Consider the following 14,000-nt stretch of genomic DNA (forward strand, 5'->3'; position numbering starts at 1 on the left):
CCGGACAATAGATTTGCACCAAATGAGGGATTAGCTGACTGATCCGCTGCAGATGTGGTTGTAGAGGCCAATTTGGGAGTGACAGTCCTCCTCAGTGCTTCTCACACACAGAGGTCATCCCTAACAGTCCTGGGCGAGGTTTCTCCTTGCCTTTGCGTGTTGGGCTCTCCTTGTCTCGAAAACCTTCATTTCGCATTTCACAGACTGTTCCCAAGGGCAGTCTCCTCCCAGTCATTCGGCTCATTGCTCGTTGCGTTCATCTCTCTCTTGCAAACATTGCAGTGGAGATGCAGCGTGCCTGCGCGGCCTTGTTTCTGTGACGAGTTCTCCAGACAAGGGATCCTTCAGTGTGTGTATATATACATGTATATATATGTGTGTGTGTGTGTATATGTATGTATATATACATGTATATATTTGTGTGTGTGTGTATCTATATATATATCTCCATCGCCCATTCTCCACATATGACCAAGCCATGAAAGTCGATGTGGACTAAGAGGAGAGCGGATGCTTGGACTATCGGTACCCCCCAACACCTCAGCGTAGGTGACTTTGTCCTGCCAAGAAAGTCCTAGGAAGGGATTAGGCAACATGCCTGTTTACAGTGCCACTGAAAATGCGGCCGCCCCGGGGTAGAAGGCCGTACCACGTGGTGCAGCAGGAGTGAAGCAGAAGGGTGCAATTAATGGCAGGATCAGCATAACCCATGCCAGGAGAGAGTGCATCCTTCACCCCTTTTGCTGCTGGTAAGAGGGTAAAAGCTTTCTACTGCTGCCAGCTACTGGAAGTGCTCCTCAAGCTCTAACACAGGATCTTGTGTTTGGTGCTTCAGGCTCTAAGTTTGTCCCCTTCTGTTGGCTGAGTATGAGCTAGCCCTGCCCATGTTTTATACCCACTGGATTGCAGCACAGGCTTTTTATCACCGCTTTGCTCTCCGACCTAGGCCGGCAGTGTTGCCTAGTGGAGATGCAGCGTATGGAAGCAGGCTTGGTCGTACCACCTCCCTGTGGGCCCTGCTGCGTCTAGCTGTGGGTCTGACCCAACTGCACCCCACATTTCTATTCTAGCAGTGTTTTGCCGTGCCATCCCAGGCTTCCTGTTGGTTGAAACCAGCCAAGCTGACAAGGAGCTGCTACATAGCCTCTGCCCCCCCAAAAGCCCATCCATCAGGCCTTCCTGGCTGGTAATGTTACCTGATGTGCTTCTTCATTGGGGTCACACTCAGAGAGGACCCAAAGGCTCACATGGTCCTGATGAAGCCCTGCCAGCTCTCCCCTACATCCACCACGGCATCACAGGGGGTGCCAAGCAGCAGGGGCATTGGCACAGCCCCATCCCCAGCCTGGCTGCAGCCAGCACCCCTGGGGGAGGCTTAGAAACCCCCTGCCCCATGGAGTAGAAAGGAGGGGAGGGGGCAACCTCCTTGGATGCTTATCCTGCTGGGGTGATCTGCCCCCAGCTGACTTCCTGCCCCTGGGGCGGGGGGCTGGACCTGATGATCTTGCGAGGTCCCTTCCAGCCCTGATGTCTATGAACCCAGCAAAGCCCAGAAGCCGGGGAAATCCCCATAGCAGAGCACAGGCATCGCTGCACCTATATCACCCCCAATCAGTGTCTGTCCCCCCTCTCCTCGGCACCTCCTTTCACGGAGAGTCCCCCCTTCCCCATTCCACTTCCTCCCTGCTGTGAGGGTGAAGAAGTTTTTCTGGATTTCCAATCAAAAACCTACTTTGCGGCAGCTTCAAGCCCTTGGTCTGCATCCTGCTCTCTGCAGCAAGAGAGAAAAGGGGTTTCCCTCTTCTCTATGGCAGCCCTTCAGGTATTGGCAGGCTGTTATCATGGCCCCACGTAAGAGCCTTTTCCACCATCCGAACGTGCCCAGCTCCTCACAGGACTTGCTTTCCAAGCCCTTTATTGTTCTTGCTGCCTGCCTCTGGACCCCTCTCTACACCCCATCCCAGCGCCTTCACCATCCCGCGGTACAGATGCCATCGCGGATCCAATGCAGTTCATTACTGCCTCAGTTTCCCTGTCTGAAATGGGGCTGAGACAGTCCCAGGCTCTGCAGGCTGCTGGGAAATGTGGAACAGTGCAGATCTGGGACAGGACAGCCCTTTATCCATATTCATCCCCTTATCAGCTGGCAGTTGCCTTTGACCTGATCCTTTCGGATTTTGTGCTGGCTGATTCCCCAAGGTGGAAGAAGATAATAGCAGGACTGGAGAGCGGGTGCTTTAACTTTTGAAACTGAGTTATTCGAGACTGCATGCATAGTGCATGTCTGGAAAGGAGGGAGGGGTCCTGGTCCTTTAAAGCCTGCCTCGCGCTGCTCTCTGGCCTGGGGTTTCTCTTCCGATCTTCCAGTATAACCGTGGGCTGACGCTTCCTTTCTCTTGGCCGGCAGGTCCATCGCAGCTCCATTGCACTGATCAAGCCAGCAGCTCCTATGCGAAGGGGGCTGGGTAGCGAGGCAGGCATCTTCCATGGGCTCTCGAGGATAAAGCCTGGAGCCAGCAGTGCAGCAGGAGGCAAAGCTACCTGAGCAAAGTCCTTCTGCATTCAGTCGTGCTTGGGACCTCTGCCTCTAAGTAACCCCTTATGGTCTGACTTCAGGCCCTGGCGTGGCACTTGCAAAGCTGAGCAGCCTCTGGTCTCATTGCTGCAGGGCTGGAAGACCGGGGTGGTGTGGCTGCATTGTGGTGGAGGGTCTTGCTTCTGCCTCAGAGGCTGGGAAATGCTGCTGTGCTTCCCTGCAGATGTTGTCTTTCAAGCAGGGCTGGAAGCCAAGGTCCTGGGCCCTTGTCATGTGGATCTCTCTGCTCTGAAGAGTTTGGCCGCCAAGGGTTTTTGGTTTGAGGGAGTTGTTGCAGGGGGGTAAGGTAAAGGTAGATAATCAGGACAGGAGCTGGGCTGGTGCCCTATAGGACCCTGTGAGTTGTTTCCCATGTCAGAGTGGCCAAATCTGATGCAGAACCAGGCTGCAGATCCTGGCCCGTGTCCATCCCTCCCATGCTGACTCTCCTCCAGGCTCAGTAACCCTTTGCAGGTCTCAGGCCCCGCTGTCTCGGCCTGAAGACCCCTGGACAAGCCATAGCAAAGGGAGCATAAAGTGTTAATAATTTTGGCCCCGATCCTGGCCTCTTGTCAGTGGCTCTAATGGCTCGTTGTGACAGTGGCTCTAATAGCTCTTAGTTGTAGCTGGTCCTGCTTGGAGCAAGGGGTTGAACTAGATGTGACCTCCTGCCACCCTCACTGTCTATGATCCCGTGCGTCTCTCTGGTTTATTACCTTTCTATCCTGGAGTCGTCCTCTTTTCAAAAGATTGCTGAAGGGATGGCCGGGCCGACTGATCGCCATGGGAGGGGAGAGCTCAGCCAATATGGGGAGAGCCAGGGACTGGGTAGCATGCGATGGGCCGGGTGGAGGTCAGAGTCCTTGGTTTGGGTGTTGACGTGGTGCCAGGAGAGACGGGACGGGCTGCGGAGGGGGGCAGGCCAGGGAGCGGCTCTCTTGGGCCAGGGGCTGAGTTCATCTTGGAGGGGAGGGGGATGTTATAACAAGACCTGCCCCATCCTGGCCTCAACCTCCCAGCTCCAAGCTCCTGCTCGAACAGAGGCACGTGGGGTAGGGATGGGGGTGCATGTGATGCAACTGGGTGCAACTTTTAGAAGTCTATTTATCTCCACCCCAAGCATCTTCCCAACCAGGCATGCCCCTTGCTCTGTCCCCAGGGAGGGGTGCTGAGCTCCTGGATAAAACACAGGTCCTTTGAGTGGTTTCCACTGGGCTGAAATCTCTGGGGAACGCACTGCCTCTGCAAGGGCGGGCATCTGCGTGATACTTCTCCCCTGCCCCGGCGTGAAGGGCACAGCTGTCCGGGCGAGTGGGGCTGCTGGATGCATTAGTATTGGCCTGGGATGGTTTTGAAAGGTGATGCCTTGGAGACCTGGGGATTTGATTTCTGGCGCGTTGTCTGGCCCCTCAGACAGCTCCCTTCACTGCGCAGATCCAGCTGCCGCCCCCAGGCACAGGGGGTCTCGGCCCCAGGCTGGGAGGAGGGTAAGGCAGATGGGGCCGGTGCTTGGCACGTCTGCTAGGAAGGGCTGACTTTGGGGATGGCCCAGGCCTGAGATTCACAGGTTCTGGGTTCGAGCTCTGCCAAACCTTCTTAAGTGACTTCGACCTTGGCTTCCCGTCAGCCCAGGAAGGGTGACCGGTCTGTCTCCCCGTGGAGGGGGCGGGGGTCTGCAAGCAGCTGCCCCAGCAGATCCCATCAGTGCTGGTTTCCTTCCTCCCCTCACCCAGGTCCTGGACAACCTCGACAGCCACCTGCAGCGCTCCGAGTACTTCCGCTTCCTCTGGTTTCCGCACAGCGAGAACGTCAGCGTCATCTACCAGGATCACACCAGCAAGGTGCAGCCTCCTGCCACGACCCCCTGGCCCATCCCCAGTCTGGCTGTGCCGGTGATCCCATCAGTGGCACTGATGGGCTGGGCCCCGTTTTGGGAGTGGGGATCGGGAGCTGGGCCCACGTGCATCAGAGCAGCTGGTTGATCCCCTCGCACATCTGCCCTGTCCTTGCAGTCTCCCTCCTCCATGGGCAGCTGGTTCTGGGACTACGCCATCGGCTACTACTTGCTGGAGTTCCTGCTCTGGGTCAGGTAGGGCCTGATTCGGGGGCTGGCGCTGTGTTGGGGGGAGAAAGGGGGTGGGTTCGTGCACCAGGCCTGAGGCTCCTAGGTGGTATTTCCCATGGGTAGTTTTCTATCCCTACAAGATACCATATTTTCGTGAATGGAACATGCACTGTCCCCCCCCGCCCCACAAAAATCAGCTGCTGGAAATGGAAGTGCTTATTATAACTGAGGAAATAAGGTAACAGCAGTTTCAGCTGCTTAGCTACCGGGGAAATGGGAAGTAAGGTGGCTCTGCTGCCCACCGGGCTGCCTAGCTGCCGTCTGTGGACACGGTCTCTTCCCCTCCCACCTCACCCCACAGAGGCTCTCAAGGAAACAGCCTTTTTCTCCCCTCTGAGCGTGTTGTATACAAGAAAATACGGTAAATCCAGGGCTATGGCAGCAGCCAATTAGCTGGTTCCTCTTCGTGATGGGCGCTGTGATTGGGAAGGGGGAGGAGCTTGGCTTGGGTTAGATGCCACCTGGGTTCTTTTCCAGCTCTGCTACTGACTCACGCCATCTCCTTGGGCGAGTCCATGCATGGCTGTGTGCCTCAGTTTCCCCATTCCTGCAAGGTACCAGTCTCAGGCACTGGATGCAGAGAACAAAACAGGAAGGGTCCTGTTTATACAGGCCCCTGTACAAATCTCTGGTGAGGCCGGACCTCGAACATTGTGCCCGGTTCTGGTCCCCACGCCTCAGAAAGGAAGAAAGGCGTGGAGAAGGGCAGCAAGGATGACAGGGGACGTGGAGGTGTTTCCCTGACAGGCGAGACTCAAGAGGCCAGGCCTGGTCAGGTTAGAAAAGAGACGCTTGAGGGGGACAGGAGCGGGGCTTACAGAAGTCTGAATGGTGAAGAGAAAGTCAGTAGGGGTTGTTTGCTGACTGTCTCTCCCGCGCAAGGACAGGGGGTCACGGCATGAAACCAGCACGGCATCAGTTTACACCCGCGGCAGGGAGGGGATTCTGGGGGAAGGCCCAAGGCATGTCTGCATGTTCAATTAATGACCTCTAGGTAATGTGCATTAAATCTAGTCCCTCCATTGTGATGCACTAGAGAAATGAACATTAGCCTGTTTTCATGTGCATTTGCTAAAGAGCACAGGTTTTTGTGACACTTTGATGCACGTGCAAGTACGCTAATGCGCATTAAAGCGCACCTGTAGACGTGCCCAAGAAGGATCTCATGTGTGCATACGAGAGAGAGAGATGGCGGGGAGGGGTTGTTGCTCGGTGTTTAGCTCTTGAGGGGTTGCATCCTTCTAGGCAATGGCTTAGCCGTCCCAGTTCCTTGCTGCTGAGGTGGAAAATCTGTCCCTAAAACATGCCCCAGTCCCGAAACAGTCTGCAGCCCGGTCCTGGGGCACCTCTGATTTGGCACGGGACTGTGCTGCCCTCCAGTGTCCAGAGAGCTGAGGGGCCAGCGCTTGTCCGTCTGTCAGGGCACCTGGGTGGGATTTTTAGTCCGACAGACGCCGACTGTGCTGAATTCAAACTTGCGGTAGGAGCATCCTTGCTTAGCTGAGACGCGGGGCAGTCCCCATCCCGGCATCCCGCAGCAGCGGTGCATCGGCAGCGCTCACCGCTCTGCTGTCGCCTCCGGCGGGCTGTCAGCTGGGGTGGGGGCTTCTGGTTGTGCAGCTGGACAGGGAGGGCTCGCAGTGGTGATCTGGGGGATCCCTCCAGTTGATTGTGGGGATCCCGGGTCCCTGGATTCCCAGGCAGTGCCTCAGAGGGGACTTTCCTGGCTTACGATCCTACTATCCAGTACCCAGTGGCCAGGACGCAGGCATGGGCGGATCTTGGTTTATGAAAAGGGGGCACATTGTCACATATAGCACGGTGCATATTTTTCTCCTGCTAAAAAGAAACTAGAAGATTTATTAATATGCTAACAGGCGAGAACTATATCGTTTAGTTTAAGCTGAAGCCAAAACAAATGTAGCTTTGTGAAAATGGTCACTAATTTTTTAGATCATATATGAAGTTAAAAAAAACCACACAACAAACTAGGTGAAAAATAGTCAAAATAGGCAAAAGAGAGTGTATCATTATAGTTGAATGTACATCTCTTATTCGGATTCATAAAACAGCCGCCTTGAGCATCTGGACAGTGGCGGTTACAAAGGAGAGCGGTGGGTAACCCCTGTGAAGTGGAGGGAGAGTAACAGGGATCAGGGAGATGACAACGAGCCATGAAGTCAATCGATCCAGTTAGCACTGCCTCAAGAGAAGTCCCCCGCGCCTCACAGGAGCTCGGTGTGAACGTCTGGGTGGAGGAGGAACCAAAGGACAGCCCGTCTGCACCACTGGACCCCCTGGATCCACCCCTGCACACACATTTGGGGCCTGCTATCCTGACCTGCCGCTCTCCTACCTAATGGAGGACACAGGCAAATGATGGCTGAGCCCAGTGTCATCCCCGTTGGTGTCGCACTCCAGTGTAAGCTACCCTGGGATCACACGTGGGCAGACGTGTAGCTAGCCCAAGATACATCTCTGTGCCACGGCTCCAGGCAGCTGCGGGCAGGTGCCATCCTGCTTGCCTTTAGCAAGTGGCTGCCTTGGGCTAGGCATGGACAGACAGCAGCAGAACTGGTGTGACTGGGGCCAGTTACTTCGGGGTCAGCCCTTCCTCTTCCCATGCCCCAAGGCTGCTGGAAGGCAGCGTGGGTGGAGCGGCTCGTATCCCACCCCATGCACGGCAGCTGCAGTTCGCTGCAAAATGGGCCCGTGCCGGCTGCTCTGACCCCGGTCTCCTCCCCGCAGCACGTTCCTGCCCTTCCTGGTGCCCTGGATCAACCGCGGCTTCTTCTGGCTCCTCTTCACCAGCAAGGGGGAGAAGGTTGACCTCAGCTACAAGGTCTTCAACTACGAGTGCCGCTTCAAGCAGCACGTCCAGGACTGGGCCATCCCCATGTGAGACGCTCGGGACGGGAGCCTGGGTCCACGTGTCTGTGACTCCCACTCTGCAAGGGTTTGCTGGGAGGGGTGGAGGTTGTATAGGTCCAGGTGTCTCCCCCGCTCCCCGTCACATCTAGGCCGGACCCAGGCTCCACAGAGCAGTGCCAGGGCGGGACACATGCTCCAAAAACCTCCACTGCTCCAAAACTGGGGGGAGCTGGCTGGGTGCCCAGCTCCGTACAGTCAACAACCCCATTCCCAAAAGGGCCAGGCCAGGAACTGCGGGCCCGGCGATCTGGCAGGGAGAGATTCAGCAGGACACGGGGGTCTGTGAGCACTCGGCAGCCTCCTATTATATCGGCCTTGCCACATCGTCCAGGCAGCGGGAGCCAGAGCCGGGCAGGACTGCCGGTCTCGCGACTGCCCCAGCCTCTTGCCAACAGTGACGTCCACCTGGGAGCACGAACCCCCCAGTAGACGCAGACTTGCAGGCATTGCCTCCTGTTTGCGGCACCTCTGTCCTTGACACTGCTCTCGTTATACTCCTGTAGCAATTAGCGTACATCCCACGCGCCCCTCTCACCCTCCAGCTTCCCAGCTCAGACTCGCTGCCTGCTCCCTGTTGAGAGGGGCAGCTTTGGGGAGCAGGAGCCACTTCACGGAGGGCCTTCGCCTTGCAATAAGCATCCTAGGAGCAGGGGAAATCTCTCCCGAGCAATGCACGGGAGAGATGTCCGGGGGTTGCCCTCACTGCCGCTGTGTGCCTCACCTGCCTTTGTGGGGTGGGGGGTGTCTGCTTCCCGGGCAGTGAGAAGACGAAGGATGCCCTCCTGGAGCTGAAGGCCGCGCTGGAGAGCAGCCCCAAGGTGGTGGCTCACTACCCCGTGGAGGTGCGCTTCGCCCAGGCAGACAGCATCCTGCTCAGCCCCTGCTTCCAGCGCGACAGCTGCTACATGAACATCATCATGTACAGGTGGGATCCGGCGGGCGGAGGCGTGGGTCGGGGGTGCAGCGTGCAGCACTCCCCAGGCACAGGCCCGACATTCAGAGAGGTGCTGGGAGCTGCTGCAGTGCCGTTTCCTTCCTAATCGGTGATCTCCGGAGAGGAACAGGGAGGGCCAGCTCCAGGTGACTGTGTGCTGTGCCTCAGTTTCCCTACCTATAACATGGGGTGACAGTGTGGGGGTATCAGGTCTGTATCTTGTTCCCGCTTGGCTTCTCTTAGGGGCCCTGGGTGTCTGCACCGAGTGCCGCAGGCTCAGGGGCTGGTGAACAGGGTTCCTAAGTGACATGGTGAGGCCAGACTTCCTTGCATGCAATGCACACCTTTCCCCCCAAAATCAGCTCTCCCCTCAAACTGGAGTGCATCTATTAAGCAGGGAAGGTGATTTTCTGCCTGGGGTTGGAAACGCCTTGTTCCTCGGTACAACAGCTCTGGATTACTCTTCAGGCAGCTGAGGGAGTCACTCGAGGTAATGTCTCATTGTTCTTCACTCCGCCGGTGTTAACAGTTGTCTCTCCTTTTTAACGGTCTTCATGTTCCACTAATCAAGCTGCCCTTTCTTAGGGCGATTTTGGCTGCCTGCTAGCTTATTTCACAGCCTCTTTAGCCCCTTAGCTCTTTTCAAAGCTACAGCTCCACCCATGGAGACCATTCAATTTTAGTTGTGCAAGAAAGGGAGGGTGAGTGAGTGAAACGATTTACTATCTCTCATCATACAAGAACGAGGGGTTATAAAATGAAACTAAGCCGCAGTCCATTTAAAGCTAACGCCAGGAAGCTCTTTTCCATCCAGCGTGTCGGTCAAATGTGGGGGCTTGTTGCCACCAGATGCGGTGGAAGTGGCGAATTCAGCCAGATTGAGTCGTGATTGAGCATGGGAGCGAGGGGCACGGCCTTCGCATCCGGCCTTCCTGGACCTTCATGCTGGAGGCTGCAAGTAAGAGAGGAACAGTGTCAAAACCCCTGGTCAGACCCATGTCAGTCTCCCTCTCAGCATCTGCTCCCTGCTGCTACGTACCATGGGAGACTGGGCGAGAGGGACGTGTGGTCCCAGGCAGTACAGGGCAGTTCTTATGTTCTTATGTTTTTATGAGTGAGCTGTAGATTAGGCTCTGTACCTTCCCCGCTTAACAGATGCACTCCAATTTAAGGGGAGGGTTGATTTTGGGGGGAAAGGTGTGCATTGCATGCAAGAAAGTAGGGCATCACCCTGTTCTCTGAAGTCATAACTCTGGGGAAATCTTTTTATCTTTATTCTGCTCCTCAAAAACAAGTTGTATATTATATTTGGGGCGTGTTGTATGCAAGTAAATATGGTAATGTGCTGATATCGCCCTGCCTCCAGGCCCTACGGGAAGGACGTACCCCGGCTGGACTACTGGCTGGCCTACGAGGGCATCATGAAGAAGTTCGGAGGGAGGCCACACTGGGCCAAGGTACCACTACAGACAGGCCTGCAGCTCAGGGTGGGGAGGGGGCAGATCCTGCCAGCCAGTTGGCCCCACTCTGTGTGCGCCAGCCCCCGGCAATGGAGCAGCGCCAGCGTGGGCTGGAGGCAGTGTGGACACCTCTGACTGCAGAGCCGGTGGTGTCTGTCAGGGCGAGGGAGGTGGTGGGACCAGCGTGGGTATGTTGCTCCCAGGCCTTCCCCAGTTCCCCAGCTGGGATCCCAATGCCTAGCTTCCTTCCCCAGCAGTAGCGAGGACCATGCCCTGGGCGGGAGGAGCAGGGCTGAAGTGGGGCTGGGCAGGTAGGATGATCAGCAAGATCAAAGCAGGGCCATCTGCAACTAGATCATCCCAGCTAAGGCTTTGGTTAGCCGGGTCTTCAAAACCTCCAAGGCTGGAGATGCCACCACCTCTGTGGTAGGCTGATCAGCAGCATACCTGCAGGAAGGTGAAGAGCTTGTGGAGTTCAAGGGAAGATCTTTAATAGGACTACGGTGGGAAGTGGGGGAGATGTTCCTAGGAGCCAAAGGGAGATGGGACAAAAGCTGGCATGGCTGAGCTGTGAGCCACATCTCACAAGGCCCAGTGGTACCCTAAAGCCTGGGACATATGGACTGCAGTGGGGTCCGGTGCCTATTTCTTGTTCCCCCTAACTGTGAGCCTCGCAGACCTTCTCTGGCCTGAGTCCAGGGAAGAGCTGTCCCTGGACACTGCTGACCCAGGCTGTGTGAGGCCAGCTTGCCCCTTCCAAGGGGTGAGGACTCTGTATCACCCGGGGCTATAAAGCTTCATATAGCAGTATAACCCACGGAGGGCAGACACTTAAATCATGCCGAGGGCCCTGGGCATTTGTCAAATGTCCGTGATTATGACCCCTCCCCAAAGATTGAGCAGGGATAGCTTGGTCTCAGTCTCCTTAAGACTTGTCCCCATGTTCAGAGCGGGCCGCTGTGCAGCTGCTCACCCCTCGTTAAGCCTGGTTGCCTTGGCACTCAGGGGGCACTGCCTGCAATACCAGACTTGAGCTGGACCGGACTTAGTCTGCTTCCAGGCTGGGAATAACGCAGGGTGGACAGGCTGGGTCATTATAGAGCATCTTGATGTGCTTGTGATCTGGAAAATGGCCAGCGAGGTGAAGGTGCATGTGTAAACACACACGTGCATGTCTCAGCTTTGCTGTCGCAGCAGCTCCAAATGGGCTGGCGAGTGGTGAGCAGCAGACGGGGTTTTCTCTTGCAGGCTCATGCCTGCACCCGGAAGGACTTTGAGAAGATATATCCCGGCTTCCCGAAGTTCTGCTCCATCCGGGAGAAGCTGGATCCTACAGGGATGTTCCTGAACACGTACCTGGAGAAGGTGCTCTACTGAGGGTGGACAGGGAAGGATGGATGGTCCCCTGTGCTCCATTCCTGGGGGCAGGGGCACTGCTCCTGGTACAGCTCCCTTCTACTCCCAGATCCCTTGGAACTGAACCAAATCCTTATCCAAGAGCACTGCTCCCCTGGGGTGGTCCAGCTTTGACCTGGGGTAGGAGGAGTGCATCCAGCATCTGTTCAGGGGCTTAGATTAGATGACCCTTCGAGTTCCTGCCAGCCTTAGGGCTCTACGATCCTATATGTCTCTTGGCTAAGTTGCTCTTGAGTCTCTGTCTCCTTTGTGTCTTGTACAGCTCCAAGCACTCATACCTCAATAAAAAATCCTGACTGAGTACCGTATTTCTCACGTGCAACACACCCCAGAATAAGATATGCACCTTGCTTTTAAAAGGGAGAATGAAGAGCTCTTTCCTTGTAATAAGTTACGGGGTAGCGGCAGCAAGGGTGCTGAGCCAGCTCCGTGGAGATCACTGCAGACTTTACTTTCAGTTTTGTCTGAAAATGCTCTTACTGTATTCCCCATATAATGCACCCTCCGGCTTCCAGCAGCTGTTTTGGGGGAGGGGGAGATGCATGTTGTAAGCAGGAAAAGACAGAAGAAACTGTCCCGTTGTGCTGTCGGCTTGTGTGTTCATTCAGGGGGACTTCGGGTGAGGCAGGGCTACAAAATGGTTAGAGACTTAGAGAGCTACCCAGTTTTGTGGATGCTGGGCAGGGTGTGGAGAACCTGCAAGGGTTGGATTTGTTTTAGCGGGCACAGACCTCTAAAGGCCACGGACTCCAGCATCACCAGCAGACAGCTGGAGATGGAGGAAAGGTGAGGGTGATAAAGTCTGTGCCGTAGGCAAAGGTAGCGACCAAAAAAAATGACATTGCCTGGTTAAAGAGCTGCAGAACTACCCCGGAGGGACGCTGAATCCAGAACAGGATCTTTCACCACCTGCAGAACAGAACCCCGGTAGCAAATAGGCTGCTTCACCCAGCTCGTTGCAAGCAGCTGCAATTAAGCTGCCAGTGAAGAGCAAACCTTGGCCCCCGGCTGTTTCCATGCTCTGTGTGTGTGTGGGGGTGTGTGCGCGCATGTGTACGTGTGCGTGTGGACAAAGCATAGGGCTTGGCAGCTCCATAGCCATCATCTCACAGCGCAAGGCCCTGGCCAGGCAGCTCCTTCCATGGGGCAACCATGGCACCGACATGGTACCTGGTCCCCAAGATGCTGCGAGTGTTGAGGGGCCTGCTGTGTAGAGGTCCTAACCCTAAGGACCAGCAGGAAGCAGAGGATGTCGTCCACCCTCTGTATGGTGCCACTTCTTGCCCATCCTGGCAAGGCAGCACTGCCTCGGACCCCCACTGCGTGCAGAGAAGGTCAGCCAGCTCCTGGCCACCTGCCTGTGGACCAGGCCACAGGGACCTTTCCAGTCCACACTCCTTCGGCAGCAGAGACTGGCTGGGATGGAGGCACAGGCTTGTGTCCCTGCTTAGCGCTGCTGGAGAGCTAGTGTACTGAGCCCTAGAAACTGGCACAGGAAGCCGGCAGGAGAATTCCCAATTTTATACTGGGGATGAAGGCCACAAGCCAAGGGGTATGGAGAGATAAGTACAAATAGATCAACAACATTAAGGTACATACACTGAATGGCTAAATAGCAGATAAGCAATAACACTCTGGTATCTTCACTCAAAGAAGATGGTACCCTCCCATGCCTCTGGAGAGCCCCAAACCAGCCACCAGTCCCAGGAGCGCACAACCGCTGTTCGCACGTCCAAGATGTGCTGCTACAGTGTCTGTGTTGTGCTGCAGCTTCCCCTGCTTCAGCTGCTGCTCCCGGCTCGTTCACTATTTCCTAGTTCCTCCTTCTCTTTCTCTTAGCTCCCAGGGTCTCTGGGAGCTGTAGTTTTTATACAGTTTGCAGTTTTTACAGTACAGTTCAGTTAGCAGAGCAGCTCCTCCTGCTGTCACACACTTATATTACAATTAGCTTACACAATACATTACACCAGAAGTGTGTCTAGAGGCCCTGCACATGATGACCTCCTGGGTCAGTTTGGCCTGACTTCCTCCTGCTGGTCTTCCACCTGTCGTCGTCATGCCCTCCTGCTCCAGATCTGATGCATGTGGCATCGTGGCACAGCCCCCTCTCCATCCTCATCCACATCCAGGCTGCCAAGTGGAAGAAGCCATACCACATGGACACGGTGTGCAGGGTCCAGCCTGCCATGAAAATCCTGCTCACTTTCCTGGGGCTGCCCTATAAGGTGCCAGCAGGTGCCTGAGACTCTCTCGTGTCCAGACACGGCAGCCACAGCCTCTCCCACCATCACTGCAACCAGCACAGCAGCGCGCTCCACCCCGTGTCACTGCCGATGCTGAGCCTTCCCGCGCCGGACGGAGAGCTGGCGCTGGATCTGGATCTCAGTGCCCTGGTGAGGGAAGTCCTGGGGAAGGAGGGGGAATCAGTCGAGTTTGTGCTCGACACCCCTCAGGTTTTTTCCTTTCAAGCCACGAGGTCTTTCCCAGAAGGCACTTCAGGAGGTGCCTCTGTGCAGGTGAAGGCAAGCGGCTCAGCTGAGTCCGCTCTTCCTCTTGCTG

The 14,000-nt window shown here is 55.8% G+C and overlaps 1 protein-coding gene across 1 annotated transcript in view; it reads left to right on the forward strand.

Moving 5' to 3' along the window:
• The window catches only part of LOC149875721 (L-gulonolactone oxidase-like), a 33,331-nt gene extending 21,589 nt beyond the window's left edge, over positions 1-11,742 (forward strand). The window contains exons 7-12 of the mRNA XM_090031116.1: positions 4,309-4,416; positions 4,588-4,664; positions 7,449-7,598; positions 8,392-8,556; positions 9,932-10,022; positions 11,274-11,742. Coding sequence (XP_089887242.1) covers positions 4,309-4,416; positions 4,588-4,664; positions 7,449-7,598; positions 8,392-8,556; positions 9,932-10,022; positions 11,274-11,402 — 720 coding nt within the window. The 3' untranslated portion in view covers positions 11,403-11,742. The remainder of the gene's footprint in view (positions 1-4,308; positions 4,417-4,587; positions 4,665-7,448; positions 7,599-8,391; positions 8,557-9,931; positions 10,023-11,273) is intronic.
• Positions 11,743-14,000: the final 2,258 nt, after the last annotated feature.

This window comes from Crocodylus siamensis, chromosome 1, assembly GCF_052110815.1.
Source record: "Crocodylus siamensis isolate JL-2025a chromosome 1, ASM5211081v1, whole genome shotgun sequence".
NCBI lineage: Eukaryota > Metazoa > Chordata > Crocodylia > Crocodylidae > Crocodylus > Crocodylus siamensis.